Here is a 16,478-nt window from a genome sequence, read left to right on the forward strand (position 1 = left end):
AGTCACTAAATGCGAGATCATGACCTAAGCCGAAGCTGGATACTTAACCAACTGAGCCACGCAGGCTTTCATAGCTCAGTTAAATTGACAACACACTTGTTGAGTCAGCATGTAACAATTCACCTGTTAGGAACTCCAAGAAGAGTTCAGTTGACAACTGCATTTTCATCAAAAATAATAAGTGCCATGTGTTCTTAATGTTATTTCATAGGACTGGAAAATTTGGAGGATTTGGTAAACTCAGGCCTGTATAAGCTCTTACAGGGACCTCCATAAATCAAAACAAGATCTTACCACAAAGAATGAGTAATGGCTTACAGGACATATATAGATGCTATTATCTGGTATAAATTTAAGTAAGCTGGTGTAAAGATAAATTGTAGGGAGGTAAGTGACAAGGGTAGGTGAAGTGCACAGAAATGCATACTATATAGTTCTCTAAAGCTGTCAGAGATGGGGGGTGTACGCTTGGCATAGAAATTCCTGGCCACTAAAACCCAAAGAAAAATATATTAGTTACTACTCCTACAGTTCTCCATAGGAACTTGGGATTTGAGAACACTTTTTCCTGTTGGTTGATGAAAGACAAAATTTATTAACACTTCATCATGTTTCAGCATGGTTTTCTAGTCCAAGAAGAAATTATGTCCAGCTGTTTCAGGTGATGACCTCCCAGATTAGATTGGCTCAATGCCAATGCTCATTTCCACAATAACAATTCCTTGAGGGGCCAAAATGATCAGATTCCGTGGCAGAAGCCTTTGCTGAGCACTATATTTATGCAACTGACAGTTTTTAATCTTTTATCCTTAGCACTCCCTTGTGAGCTGGGTAGTGTTCTTTCCATTTTACTCCTGAGAAAACCAAAGGTTACCTTGACTGTGTTCTATACCACTAGGGAATAATGCAGGTGAATGATTTCAGCCTAGAATCTGCTGATTGCAGAGTCCGCACTCTTAACCACAGCCCTACATACTGTACTGGGAAGTGTTTGAGGACCAGTTAGGTCCAGGTGGACTGTGATGAGTGGGTGTACAATTTTCAGGTTACTGACATTGATGTAGAGAGAGTGGCCTGTGTAGTGCTGCCTCCCAGGAGGTTCTATTAGTTTGCGACAGAGGACTAGCCATTAACACACTAAATGGTGATGGTGTTTATTCTTCCTTCTCACAACCAGATCTTCAAATTGTTACAAGCCCCGTTCACAGACTGTGGCGATGGCCCAATGCTGCGGCTCGAGGAGCTTGGGGACCAGCGGCATGCTCCTTTCAGACATATCTGTCGGCTCTGCTACAGGGTCCTGAGACACTCTCAGCAAGACTACAGGAAAAACCAGGTTGGGATTTAGGATTGATGGGAAGTGATGGGCAGTTTTGTCCCTGAAGTTCATTTACTTGCCTCATGAGTTCTAAGTGTTAAATCTGTAATTACTTAATGGCTAGAGAATAGTTCATTAGGTTTGTGTGCAGAAAGGAAATAGATTTTTTGCAAGCCTGAGAAGAAGATACATTCTAGAGTCCTTAAGAAGGATACCCAAGAAGTCCCCTTCTGCAGCCACCTTTCAGTGAGATTTTTTTTTTATACTGTTAGTACATTTCTAGTATTTTTTATGGCACGTTATCTTAAAAATCAGGGAAATGATTGCATGTGTTCATATTAAAGCAAGAGTGGAATCTTCTTGCTCCCTTCCATATCTTCCATCTGTGCTGGTAACTTTATCTTGGTTGTGGCTCATGTTTTATGGTATTCTAAGTTCTTACCTGTGTCATGACACTGTATATAGTGTCCTCATGAGATAAACGTTCTAACCTCTCTGGGGTCTCCCATCAACTTGCCATTGTAAGGAAACCTGGAAACTGTGTTGCCACACTTAGTAGTTCTCGGCTGGGAGTAATTTTGTCCCCCAGGAAATACTTGGCAATATCTGGAGACCTTTTTGAGTGTCACAACTTGGGCGGGACGGGGCGAGGGGGCATCTGGTGGGTAGAAGCCACGGATGCTATTGAATATCCAGTAATGCACAAGACATCCCCCAACAACGAACAGTTACCCAACCCAGAAAGTCAGTAGTGCTGAGGCTGAGAAGTCTTGTACTGCATTGAATTAGTGTAGGTGCACAGATGATGCTTATCATAACCTTGACTCCTCCTCTCTGCATTGTGTTACAAAAGGCTTTTGTTTGTAAACTTTGCACTGCTACCACATCTGGCCTTTAAATTTAAACTTCTCTCTGTAATGAAAATTGTTCTGTTCTGTCATGAAGAAAGTGTTAAACTTCACCAGTGCTCTCAAGTATTAGATATAACCTTGTTAGCAAGTATAAGCTTTTGACTTAGCCTTTGCTATTATCTAAATAGAAGGTATCATATACCTATGATGCTTTGTTCATTAGCCTGGACAGGTTGCCTTTGGGTGCTCTGGTTACTTTAATTCTGCTAGTGCTTTAAAACCATACTCAAATAGTGCCAAAGAGATTTTTGTTCTGTTCCTCTCTGCCATCTTCCAATGAGGATACATCAGAGCCTCTAGAGTGTACTAGCACATTTTGCTTGTACATGAAAAGGCCAAACCAGTCCCACCTGTTGCTGCTACATTGAATGTCTTTGCTTGTTGTTATGGATTGTCTGCCACCCAGCAGCAGTCTGTCCCTGAAGGCTGATTAATTACCAAACATGCATCCTTACTGAGTATGGGCTGAAAAGTGGCCAGTGTCCACTGTAAACACCCTGAGTAGTTTTTAGGATTTGGGAATTAATTTTGAAACATTAAACAAGTTTCAAGTGCTGTTTGAACTTTGAGTCTGTCTTAGGCAGGAAACGTCTCTGAATAGAAACAAATACCAACAAGAGATTTCCCTGACTTCTCATATATTTTTTTATGGAATGTCATGTCTGCTCCCCAAAGAGAGAAGCCAGCGATGTTTTTATGCGTTCTGTGAATATGATTGACTGGCTTAGGTATTCCTCACTTGATTCTGCTCCCCATTGACTATGCAAATGTATTTTCACCCCAGATAAAGAAAACAAAATAGGGTGGTACTGTTCTAAATATCTAGGTAGGCTTAAGTATGTTTATTCAGCAGCACAGAGCAATAAGGCACAGTTAAGTCCTCTTGAATTAGCAATAAAATCACAGCTGAAAAACAGCTTTTGACCTTTTAGAAAAATAAGTCACCGCATTAATATTTATACTGTGCACTTGATAAAATGCCCATCTGTACATACAGGGTAATTTGCTTAATTACATTTGTGTGGCGGGTTTAGTAAAACCAAGGGTGTGAGGGAGTTTGCAGCTGTTGACCTAGATGAGAAAGTTGTAGAAAGGTAGCTCACTAGGATTTCCCTTATGAACAGTCCTTCTCGCCAGGGAAGGTTGCTGCTTTGCTTAGTTTGGGGTAAACCTTAAAATCTTCTGTTCTCCCCGCTTGACCTCCCTTTTCATCCTTAAAAGGAGTACATAGCCAAGCAGTTTGGCTTTATGCAGAAGCAGATTGGCTATGATGTGTTGGCCGAAGACACCATCACCGCCCTGCTTCACAATAACCGAAAACTCCTGGAAAAACACATCACCGCTGCTGAGATCGACACGTTTGTCAGTCTGGTGCGAAAGAACAGGGAGCCCAGGTGAGGTGGAAGTGGGTCTGATCCACCGAAGGTGTCTGTGCCTTGAAGATGCAGGCATTGAGCTAGTCAGGGTGCTTTTGGCGAGGTTTCCTTTGGAGGGCTGCCAGTGACAGATTTCGGTTAGGCTGGTCTGGAGAGGCTCTTGGGTGAGTAGTGGAAAGAACACGGTACTGGGATAGACCCGTAGTGGAATCCTAGTTCTGCACTTGGCCAGCTGGGTGACTTTCTCTTTCCGCTTGAGCTTTAATTTTCTTCTATGCTAAATGGGTGTTTATGAAAATTGAATGAGAATAAATACACGTGAAGTGCCTGGCACTTGGTAGATGCACAGGAAATCACAGTGATGGCCATTTATTCACAGTTTAGCACCCCCTAATTATCACTTAGAACACCTCCCCCAAGTGTCATCAGTAAGAGTCTTTTGCAAACTTAGTTGTCACTTGAGTGTTTCTATTTTACATTACAGTTCTGTCATTTCTCATTCACATAGATCTCCCCCCTTTCCTCTTTTCTTCTCCTCATTAAGATCTACAGCATTTCAGAAGCAGTGGAAAGTAGTTTATAATATAGGTATGGTGAATGGTCACACTGAGACACAATGAGAGCTGATAGTGTTGTTATAAAGTGACTCCTCCCACCCCATAAAGATGAAGAATGTTCCGTGGAGCATTCTCATGTTCAGGGAGTCAACTAAATAAGCACTTGACATGTATTATTGCATTTAATCCTCAGGACAGTCCTACAAGGTTTTACGTTACCCTCTCCTGAAGATGAGAAAAGTGAGGTTAAGACATATTCCCATGTAACACTGCATATCAGAATATCACTAATGAGAACAGGGATTCCAACTTGGGCCCTCAGGCCTCAGAGCCTTTCCTCACCTCTCTGGTCCTTCTCCATCTCCACCATTTCTTCCTTATGCAAATGTCTTCCTTGTCTTGTTTGTTTCATTTTAATCTCATCATCTGTTCATCTGCCCTGGCCCTTGCCATCTTTTTTCTTTTTCTCCTTTCTTGATTTCTTCTCTTCGCGCAGCTGGGTTTCTGCTGGTGCTGTAGACACTGGCACCAAAACCTAAAATGTCTCTAGTTTCTTGTGTTGAAGATACGTTGGGTCTGTCTGCTTGAGGAGGAGTCTGGCTCCGAGAGCCAAACCTCTACTGTGGCTGCAGAAAACATTTCGTTTGCTTTCTCTTTCTCCATAGATTCTTAGATTACCTCTCTGACCTCTGTGTTTCCATGAACAAATCGATCCCGGTGACCCAGGAACTGATATGTAAAGCTGTGCTGAATCCAACCAATGCCGACATCCTGATTGAGACCAAGTGAGTGGGGGCTATTGGGGTTGAAGATACAGACGAGGAAGGGGTTTAGATGGAGAATGTGTGGTCTAGTGGATGTCTGCACTCTAGGATAATAGAACTTAACACTTTGATTTCTTTAGACTTGGTCTGAAGTCAGATGAGCTGGCATGGGATCTTGCTTATGCAAAGGTCTTTGATAGGGGAATTCAGTTTACCTTTAGAGTGGCCTCCTCTGTATATAGTATCACTTTGCACACTGGTTTATTTATTTATTTTTGAATATATTTATTTTTTTAATACATTTTTTTAAGTTTTATTTTGAGAAAGGCAAGCAGGGGAGGGGCAGAGTGAGAGAGGGAGAATCCCAAGAAGGCTCCACACTGTCAGCACAGAGCCTGATGTGGGACTTGAACTCACAAAATTGTGAAATCATGACCTGAGCTGAAATCAGCAGATACTTAGCCATCTGACCCACCCATGCGCCCCTTGCACATTGGCTTAAAAATAATGTGAATTCACCAGAGAGCATTTTGCACATACTTGATTTAATGTTAAGAGTTTAAAGTTCTTTGGGTAGGATCACCAGTTTTAAAAGTTAAAGGAGATAATTCAATGGTGATGTTAGGTCACTGTAGGAAAGAGCTTTTTAATTATCACTGTTGAAAATGTGTTTAGTGGTACATAAAAATTTTGGTAATAGTAGTGATTGATTTTTTATCAGGGGAACAGTTTTCCTGATAAGTACAGTACTAGTAATAGGGCCAGTGTTTAGAAACCAAAACAAAACCCAAAACTGAATTATGCCCTGAGCTCTAGTCGGGTTTGTTTGTTTGTTGCTTTTTTTGTTTAGTTGTTTTTTTGGTTTTTTTTGCTTCTCATAACTTAATTTTGGGTTTGGGCTAATGCAACCTCTCAGCATTTTGGCATTTGGGCCTGAATAACTGTTAATCATGATGGACTATCTGTGTGTTTAGCAGCATCCTTGGCTTCTACCCACTAGATGCTCATTGTACCCCTCCCACTCAGTTGGGACAAACAAAAATGTTAAAATGTTTGCAGACATTGCCCAGTGTCTCCTGGGGAGGGTGCAGGGCAGACAAAATCACCTGCTTGAGCACCACTGGAATAAAGTATATGAAGAGTTTGGCTCTTTGTGATTTTGCCATTGAGGGACAAAAAAAAAAAAGGTTATCTATGTGTTTTTATGCTAAAAGTTTTTTATGTTTTTTTTTATTTTTTTTTTTAATTTTGAGAGACAGAGCCTGAGTGGAGGAGGGGCAGAAAGAGACAGGGAGACACAGAATCGAAGCAGGCTGCAGGCTCTGAGCTGTCAGCACACAGCCCAATGTGGGGCTCAAACCCACAAACTGCGAGATCATGACCTGACCCAAAGTCGGCCGCCTCACCAGCTAAGCCACCCAGGCACCCCTATGCTGAAAGTGAAGCTAGATTTCAATATATTGCTAGAGTTGATCTTAGATTAGCAAGTATTGCTAACATAAGGAGTTTTCACTACTCCTCCTCTTATTTTCCAGGCTGGTTCTTTCTCGTTTTGAATTTGAGGGTGTTTCTACTGGAGAGAATGCTCTGGAAGCAGGAGAAGACGAGGAAGAGGTGTGGCTCTTTTGGAGGGACAGCAGCAAGGAGATTCGCAGCAAAAGTGTCCGGGAACTGGCCCAAGATGCCAAAGAAGGGCAGAAGGAGGACCGCGATGTTCTCAGCTACTACAGGTGATGGGGAGTCCCGCTGGGCTCAGTTCAGGCTGCCCTGGAGGGAATTGATGAGGAATTTACTGCTTGCTTATTGATTGCTCCACATAATCACATGTTGTCACCTATCTAGCAAAAAGATGTAGATTTTAGGATTTGGGCGTGTAAGGTTTCATTGGTACTTAGGTAGTAAATTGATTCCTGGATGTGGCCAAGTAGGGAAACAGTGAGTGCTTGCATCGGCCCCTCATTACTATTTGTCCTTAACAGAATAATAGCATACAGGCGCATATCATGTGGTCACATTGCTTGTGTTCAAATCCTGACCTTTCTACTTACTAGGTTTTTTTGCCTTTGGCCAAGTCATATACCTCTTCATGCCCCAGCTCCTTTATCTGCAAAATAGACAGTAGTGCCAACCTCATAGAATTTTGCAGACAGAGCTAGAACATGAATACGTGTATTCATACATGTGTGTATGTTTATACACACACATAACATATATGTCTTTCTATATCTGTACAAATATTTTTTTTGAGCGTGGGAGCAAGTACAAGTTGGGGAGGGGCAGAGAAAGAGGGAGGGGAGAGAGAATCCCAAGCAGGCTCTGCACCATCAGCACAGAGTTTCACGTGGGGTTTGAACTCACAAACCATGAGATCACGACCTGAGCCTAAGTTAAGAGTCGGATGGTTAACCGACTGAGCCACCCAGGTGCCCCTGTACAAATACAGAATAAAACCATGAGTCCCAGCCCCATCTGTACTTCCAGTTCCTTTCTCACACCATAGTGTTGTTATAGCCTTCACCTTTCCGTATTGATAACTTACTCTTGAGAGAAACCTGCCTTTTACCTGGTGTGCATCCTTGTTTGCTCACTCTCCACCTTTGCCGGTTACCTCATCTGGCCCTAGGGTCTCCCAGGTCCCAGCTTTAAGATCTGCTGGCCCTGCCACCTCAAGGGAAGGCAGTGGAAAGGAAATGAAGGGGCAAGAGAGCCAAGGAAAACTTTTCAAAGAATAGAGAAGCAAAGATGGAAAAGTGCTTAGGGCATTTTTTAACAAGTAAAACTTTGCAGCTACAGTGCCCTTTGATAGCTCCTGTGTTCTCTTCCCTCCCATTCATGCATGTAGTGTATACCCTCCTACATCCTCTGTGTTTCTGTTTTACTACATTTGTATGTATTCATCAAAAATATATAGCATTTTGCCAGTTCTTAGGTCTGTATGTAAATGGTACTGTACTTGTCTCATTTATCCTGTATTGTTTCTGAAATGTGCTCATGTTAATGGTGGTAGATGTGTTTCTCTAATTTCGACTTCTGGATGGCATTCCCTTTTATTATGCCATGTTTTCATTGCTCTTGGATATTCCATCATATGCCACAATTTAGTTTTTCATGTCAGGGGACCTCCTTATTCAAAAGGTATGCGTATGAGTGAGAGTTTGTCTTTCCTATTAGGAGTGGAATTGTTGAATTGGCAAGTTTTACTGAGCGATCCTAGATTGGGTATTGTGGTGCACACTCACACCAGTTGTGAGAATTTTGTTTCTCCTGGTGTTTGCTACCTGTGAATATTATGATGCTTTTTACTCTTTGGTAATTTTATAAGCATGAAATAGAATCATATTTTAATCTGTATCCACTGAAATCTAGTGAGATTGAGAACATTTTCAACTCATGGTTATCAATAATAAATAGGATTTTGGATTCAGAAGTCAGTATTGGCCACATTGGAAGCTTATAGCTTTTTGATTTCACATTACAAGTTGTTTTTTCTTTTAATGTCTGATGTATCTTCTCCTGAGGGTGAATGGGAAAGGGTACTTCTATGGTCCAGTTCAGAAGGTGACAAAGATCACATGTAGTTGGATGAGGAAGAAAACAAAACAGTTTGAGGAGTCCCCTACTTTGCACAACATGTTTTTCATGTAGAAGTCAAAGAGTAGGCTGATATGAGATAAGATCCAAAGAGGATGATAAAATTTCTATGAGATTCAGTATGGGAGATGATGTTTAACATTTTCTACATGGTCTTTAATGTACTGTATAAAAAAACAGCTGAGGAAATAGGCAACCATTTTAAATATAACATTTCCCCCCCTTTTTTTCATAAAACAAACAAGGACAAAATGGAATCAAGTAGTCACATAATTACTCCAACTCAGCAGGGTGGACTTGTATGACTGGTGGTAAAGCCTGAACAGTTTCTTCATTTGCTTGGTACACAGGCAATTTAAGGGTGTCGATGTATAAGATCAGGTGGCCAAATGTCACTCCTGTGAAAGTTGGGGATATTCAAATGGTCTTGCTGTGTGTTGCCATTCATCCTCAATAATTTCTCTTGTTTTAAATGTTTTATTACATATTTTGAGAAAGAGAGACAGAGTGTGAGCAGGGGAGGGGCAGAGAGAGAGGGAGACACAGAATCCGAAGCAGGCTACAGACTCTGAGCTGTCACTACAGAGCCTAACATGCGGCTTGAACTCACAGGCTGTGAGATGATGGACCTGAGCCAAAGTTGGACGTTTAACTGACAGTGCCACCAAGGCGCCCCTATGCTCAATGATTTCTGATTTCTTCACATAACTTTTCTTTTCTTCAGGTATCAGTTGAACCTTTTTGCTAGGATGTGTCTAGACCGCCAGTACCTGGCCATCAATGAAATATCAGGCCAGCTGGATGTAGATCTCATTCTCCGCTGCATGTCTGATGAGAACCTGCCCTATGACCTGAGGGCATCCTTCTGCCGCCTCATGCTTCATATGCACGTGGACCGAGATCCCCAGGAACAAGTCACTCCCGTGAAATATGCCCGCCTCTGGTCTGAGATTCCCTCGGAGATCGCCATTGATGAGTGAGCCTGCTGCTTTAAAACCTCATTAATGTTTTGTGTCACTGTAGACCACTTATGGTCAAGTTCAGTCTAGTTAAAGCATAGATGAAAGTTGAAGTGTATTTTTTTTTCAAGAATGCAAAAGATGGCATACTTCTATTTTTTGTCTTGTCTTTTTTTTTGTAATTCAACAAATATTTGTCTCTGTGTCAGCCTTAACTAATGTATCAGTGAACAAACCAAAACACTATCTGTACACTAGATGGGGAGAAAAGATATAAACAAGATAAATGATTGTATGTCTTAGTGATACTTGCTAAGGAGGAGAAATAAATTAAGGACAGAGGGTAGGAGAGGGGATTTTGGGGAGGGGATGTTGGCTTTGTGGCTGAGCAGCTGGGGAAGGCTCAACAGGGAAGATATTGAACTTTTTTTTTGTTAAATTTTTTTAAATGTTTATTTTTGACAGAGAGAGTGTGAGCAAGGGAAGGGAAGAGAGAGAGGGAGACACAGAATCTGAAGCAGACTCCAGGCTCTGAGCTGTCAGCACAGAGCCTGATAGAGGGCTCCAACTCACGAACCGCAAGATCATGATCTCAACCGAAGTCAGACGCTTAACCGAGCCACCCAGGGGCCCCAGGATCTTGAACTTTTATTTCATTTTCTTTGTGTTTTTTTCCCCAATATTTATTTATTTTGGAGAGTGAGAGAGACAGAGTGCAAACGGGGGAGGGGCAGAGAGAGGGAGGCACAGAATCCAAAGCAGGTTCCATCCAGGCTCTGGAGCTGTCAGCACAGAGCCCAATGCAGGACTTGAGCCCATGAACCATGAGATCGTGACCTGAGCTGAAGTCAGGCTCTTAACCCACTGAGCCACCCAGGCGCCCCTGATTTCCTTTTCTTTCTCTTTTCCTTTTAGCTATGATAGTAGCGGAGCTTCCAAAGATGAAATTAAGGAGAGGTTTGCTCAGACCATGGAATTTGTGGAGGAGTATTTAAGAGATGTGGTTTGTCAGAGGTTTCCTTTCTCTGATAAGGAGAAAAATAAACTTACATTTGAGGTAATTCATGATGAAATAATCTATATGTTTTACCTGCTTTTCATTGGTCATTTTTCTCTGGGATAAATAGAAAATATTTTAGCATGTGGTGATTTCTGTGATGATACTCCGGTTTTGTAATAAAAGGGAATTGAGCTCAATTTTGTTCCACAAGAAAATAGAACGAATACCAGTCGCTTGACTTACTGGTAGTTATGCTGGTAGAATAAATATCCAGGGTTAATTGAATCACATAAAATGATAGAACATTACGTATACTCTGTACGTGATCTTAAAAACAACAGGAAAGAAACAGACTATGCTTGGGATCCATCATAGATTAATCATTTGAGGGACACAAATCCTTATTACCTTTGACTTAAAATGTTTCTTTTTGAGACCAGTTTTCCTTTTGAGGAGTCTATTTCCAAGGATTGCAATATTGTTTTCTGTGTCCTGTTGGGCTGCAACGTGGCTTGCCCTGCAGTATCTTTTTTATTTATTTATTTATTTATTTATTTATTTATTTTTAATTTTTAAATTTTTTAAAAAAATTTACATCCAAATTAGCATATAGTGCAACAATGATTTCAGGAGTAGATTCTTTAGTGCCCCTTACCCATTTATCCCATCCTCTCCCTCCCAAAACCTCTCCCGTAACCCTTAGTTTGTTCTCCATATTTATGAGTCTCTTCTGTTTTGTCCCCCTCCCTGTTTTTATATTATTTTTATTTCCCTTCCCCGATGTTCATCTGTTTTGTCTCTTAAAGTCCTCATATGAGTGAAGTCATATGATTTTTGTCTTTCTCTGACTAATTTCACTTAGCATAGTATCCTCCAGTTCCATCCACACTCCACAGATGATTATGTCAGTTTTTTATCAACTAGTTATTAAAACAGATCAGTAGCTTTGCAGGTTTTTGTTTCTTATTTTTTCTCCTTAGGAAACAAAGTGGAATTTGATCAGAAATGCAAGCAAAATATATGTCTCCTCTTACCATAAGAAGGGTCAGAATCAGACATTTATAAATTAGCATAAAACGGAACTAAAGGATGCAGTTGACCTAATACCATCTCTCTCTCACTCACTCTCGTTTTAATATAATAGGTTGTAAATTTAGCTAGGAATCTCATCTACTTTGGTTTCTACAACTTCTCTGACCTCCTACGATTGACCAAAATTCTCCTGGCCATACTGGACTGTGTGCATGTGACGACCATCTTTCCCATTAGTAAGATGGCGAAAGGAGAAGAGAATAAAGGTAAGAATGTCATGGCAAAGTGGAGAAGTGATATTTGCTGGCACCTGTACACCCGGGACATGCCCTCCCAGCCTCTTCTGTTACTACTCTTGTCATGTTTCCCTGTGATGTCCTGTCCTTTTCTTCTTGACTTTTTATTGTGGACGTTTTTGAACAAAAAAGCTGAAAGAATAGCACAGCCGATACCAATACATATGGGTCCTTGATTATTCACATTTTGCTCTGTTTCCTTCGTATATGAGTCTATCTGTATTTCTCCTTAGGAAATTTTGCAAAACCATTTGAAAGTTACCTAACAAATTGAATGCTTATCTCTTAAGAACACATGTCCTATCCTTGTCTTCAATGTATCATGAGGCATTCAATGATGATATTAGTATATGATGAAATAAAATCCTGGCTTGTATCGAGTATTGTATTTCCAGTCTGTGAATAGATAACTCCGCTTTTATATGTTTATTTTTTCTTCTGCTTTAGGTACCTACTATGTACTCACATACGGATAATTGTTGACCTTGTCTCTATAGCTAGAACAGAAAAATACTGTGTTAGATCCTGTGCTCAATCATTTCACATATATTTCACCATTTCATCCTCTGAGCTCCTTTAGTCTCATTTTATACATGAAGAAACTGAGCCTCAGAGGTAATCCTGCGTACTTGAGATCAGTGTTTGTAGCAGCACTCAATTTGTGCCTCGTTAGCTCCTGTGCCCCTAATTTTGTGGGTAGCAACAAGCATGTGCTAGGTGACCAGTAAAATTTGGCAGGCGAATTAATATACCAGAGTGCTCCTTTATGGATTTCAAAGCCCATCTGTTTTCCACTACTCTTTTTTCCCCGTATTTTTGATGGGTATTAACCCTTTCCAGTTCCTTGGATCCTGAGAACGTGTTGGGACAGATTTGTTAAATATGTTTAGAGTCGTGCTCCTTGTCAGGTGCCTCAGAGTACTCTCCCGGAGTGTTGTCATGACTGGGGTCTGTCCTGGCCCTTCCTAGGAAGTAATGTAATGCGGTCCATCCATGGGGTTGGAGAGCTGATGACCCAGGTGGTGCTCCGCGGAGGAGGCTTTTTACCCATGACTCCTATGGCTGCTGCCCCTGAAGGCAACGTGAAGCAGACAGAGCCAGAGAAGGAGGATATCATGGTCATGGACACCAAGTTGAAGATCATTGAAATACTCCAGGTAACCGTCTCAGCCAGAGGTGGTGGGGACAGAATGTACTTCATAGGGCTACCATTTTGGATTGTGTCCCTCCTTTTATAAAGCCCTAGACTTTCTGGGAAGAGAGTGGAGGCAAATTCTTAGCTCATTGTTAAGTGCCATTTATGAACCAGCTGTCTTCATCCTTTTGTCATCTCATACCCCTCCCCAGTGTGCCCTTTTCCTGCCAGCCATGACACAACTTCCTCTAGTTACCTTAGCTTTCCATCACCATTGGCCTCTAGGTCTGCACCCAAGATGCTCCCTTTGCTTAGAACTCACATAGGTATTCTTCTCCATAAAGACAGATTTCTTGCTTATTTATTGCTCACAACTCAGCTTAAGGTTCAGTTAACTGCCTCCCTCCCTTTTTCATTCATTCATTAATTCTTTCATTCATTCAGTATTTATTGAAATTGATTCTGTGCCAAGTACTTTTAAGCATTTGCGATCCGGGGCTGAACAGCATATATTAATTTCCTGTTTCTAAAGAGCCTACATATTGGTAAGAGTCATAGGCATATTAAACAACAGGTATGCTATGTCAGATAGTGGTAAGTGGTAAGGATGCTAAAATATAAGAGGGTCAGGATGGTTTGGAGGCCACCCGAAGGTGGGGCCAGGGATATTTCTTTCAATGGGGTTGTCAGACAGGGCCTCTCTAGTAAGGGAACATGATCAGAGACCTGAATGAAGTGAGGAACCTAATATGTGAGTATCTAGGAAAATTCTCTGAGGCAGAGGGAATAACAGTGAGAAGACCCTGAGGTGGGAGTACACTTGGCAAATTTTGGAATAGGTTGGGTTCAAGAGGGAATGGAAGAAGATGAATCAGGGAGAGTAAGTACAAAACTCTTTGAGGAGATTTGGTATAAAGATGTATAGAGAAGTGGGGAAGTGACTGAAGGGTGATTGTTGGTGACAGGAAGTTTTTGTTGTAATAAGTTTTAAGTTGGGAGATTATAGCAAGTTTGTATCCTGAATGGAATGGTCAGGTAGAGAGGGACAAGTTGTTGACACAGGAGAGAGAGGATAATTGTAGGAGTAAACTCCCTACATGGGCAAAATGAGGTCCGGGAGCCAGTCTCCTGAAGATAGGGTTTGATCTTAGCTATGAAAACCCTCCTGATCTCATGACATTCTGTGTTTTCCTCTTTCTGTTCATACATCATTTTTATTCATCAACAGAATTATTTGTTCCTTAGTGAATAGAAGACTATTACCACTTCTTTCTCCCATGCTGCCTAATCCCAACCCCAGAACATGTAGTAGATGATTATAAATGTTTGTAGACTTAATTTGTCTCTTGAGTCTGAATCACATTGTATCAGTAGTTTGAAAACATCTATTAGAGTCCTCAAATATTTAAGGCTGTAGAGAATGACTTAGGAAGAAACCTCATTGAACTTATGCCTGAACAAAAGTTGTGGAGGACTTCTTAGGCCATGGATTATGTATCCCTCTACTTTCTGCCCCATCCCTGCTCACACCCTGTCTTTCTCAAGGAAAAAAAAAAAAAAAAAAAAAAAAAGAAGTGATGTGTTGTAAAACTTGATGATACCTTGAGGTCCTCTCACTGTAGCCATCTGAGAACAGACAGCAGTTGGTTGGTGGATTCATTGTTTCATCAAATGCTTACTGACCCTCTCCCATATGCAAGGTGCTTTGCCGGGCACTGGCAGGAGTGCACAGATGATTTGGGCAGGGACTGTATCCACCAGAGATTATATAGTCTAAGAGGAAAATAAGATGTGATGAAGCTGTGTCTTCATGCAAATAAAACTGTGAGGAAAATGTTCTCTTGGGACACAAGGGTGGGTCATGGGATCTCATTTGGTAAGCACCAGAGAAGGTTTTTACAGAAGAGGTAGGATCTTAACTCTCCTTTTAACCCTGAAAAGGATTTATAGTATAGAAACAAGGGGACCTTCTCAAGTCCCCTTGAACTTGGAGCATGTCAGACCAGAGCATGACATCACATGGACCAGTAACAACTCTCCTTGGGCAAGGACATAGAGTGTATGGAGCTTGTCAGAAATAAGATTGGAAAGGAGGAGCAGACCAGGTTCTAGAGCACTCTGGGTGCCTAAGCACTCCGGGTGCCTAAAGTGCCAGGATTTTATTCAGTGGTGAGCCTTTGAGAGTTTTTATGTAGGGGACTGACCTAAGAATAGGCCCCTTTGGGAGCTGGATCTGGTATGGCAAGGCAGGAGATCATGAAGATGTGAGCAAGGATAAATGATAGGAAAGATCCAGGAGACTTGATAGAGGTGGAGCCAACAGGACATCGTCACTGATGAGATGTGTGTATCAGAGAGGGAGGGTTAGATTGACTGAGGTTGATTCAGGATGAGAGAACCCAGGCAGGACTGACATTGTTAGTTTTATACAATACTGAGTTGCAGACTCTGGAAAGAAACCAAATGGGGTATCCAGTAGTAAGTAGGAAACCACGACCCAAGACCTTGGAAGGCAAGCCTAGGTAGTATAGTCTGGGAGAAGTGTCTGTCCTGGGATTGAGTAAGATCACCAGGGTCTTGAACTTTGATTTTCTATTCTTTTCTTTTTTTTTTTTCAATACTTATTTTTTGAGAGCGAGAGAGACAGAGTGCAAGCAGGGGAGAGGCAGAGAGAATGAAGAAGGAACCCAAGAGTTAGTATATAAATCAAAGGAAACCATCAGAAATGAAAAAGACAAAACCAAGCTAATTTCTAGTAGTAAAAACATTTTTCTCTCTTAATTTTTTAAAAGCAAAGTGGCCAACATCACCGTTCTCATAGACCAGAGTTGGGATTTAATAGTTGCAAAAAATAATGTTTTATAGAGGATGGAGTAAGTAGTGAGTGATTAATTGTTCTGATTATTAAATTAATTATCGGGATGCTGAAGTTTAGATGCAGAGGTGCTGCAGACAGATTTGATAGACCCCACGGCAGTCTGTTGTTGAAGTAACTGTTGAAGTCTAAGCCAAATATTTGGTTCCCTTAATGCTTAAGGTAATTGATGCAGCAGATACCAGACCCAGCCAGAGTGCGGTGGGTTGGCACAGTGTTACAGGTGGTATGCTAATGTAACCAATCTGTTTCCATTTCCACTTGAATCTTTAGTTTATTTTGAATGTGAGGTTGGATTATAGGATCTCCTGCCTCCTGTGTATATTTAAGCGAGAATTTGATGAAAGCAATTCCCAGACTTCAGAAACATCCTCCGGAGGCAGCAGCCAAGAGGGGCCAAGTAACGTACCAGGTTAGTGATTTCAGAATGGGATTTCAGCCATAGAATGGGATGTGGGACTAATAAAAGCTGGGGATTCAAACAGTACACACTACAAAAGGTAAAATATGAATATTTTGAATATTACTGTAATTTAGAACAAAATCCTGGGAGTTACCCTTTTTGGGCAGAGGAATAATTAAAAGAGTTCGGATCTCTTTTGGGTTAGGTTTTCTTTCCTTCCATCTTGGAGTGTCTTAATCATAGGACCACTTAGGGTTCTAG

General features: G+C 41.2%; 1 protein-coding gene across 2 annotated transcripts in view; it reads left to right on the plus strand.

Annotated features, from left to right (window-relative positions):
- Positions 1-16,478, plus strand: part of ITPR1 (inositol 1,4,5-trisphosphate receptor type 1) — a 326,172-nt gene that overhangs the window by 154,342 nt on the left and 155,352 nt on the right. For both annotated transcript variants that reach the window (XM_007076615.3, XM_015535056.2), the window contains 9 exons: positions 1,178-1,336; positions 3,451-3,623; positions 4,828-4,947; positions 6,462-6,656; positions 9,242-9,493; positions 10,392-10,533; positions 11,621-11,774; positions 12,774-12,961; positions 16,088-16,226. In XM_007076615.3, coding sequence (XP_007076677.1) covers positions 1,178-1,336; positions 3,451-3,623; positions 4,828-4,947; positions 6,462-6,656; positions 9,242-9,493; positions 10,392-10,533; positions 11,621-11,774; positions 12,774-12,961; positions 16,088-16,226 — 1,522 coding nt within the window. The remainder of the gene's footprint in view (positions 1-1,177; positions 1,337-3,450; positions 3,624-4,827; positions 4,948-6,461; positions 6,657-9,241; positions 9,494-10,391; positions 10,534-11,620; positions 11,775-12,773; positions 12,962-16,087; positions 16,227-16,478) is intronic.

The sequence above is a fragment of the Panthera tigris genome, chromosome A2, assembly GCF_018350195.1.
Source record: "Panthera tigris isolate Pti1 chromosome A2, P.tigris_Pti1_mat1.1, whole genome shotgun sequence".
In the NCBI taxonomy this organism is placed as follows: Eukaryota; Metazoa; Chordata; class Mammalia; order Carnivora; family Felidae; genus Panthera; species Panthera tigris.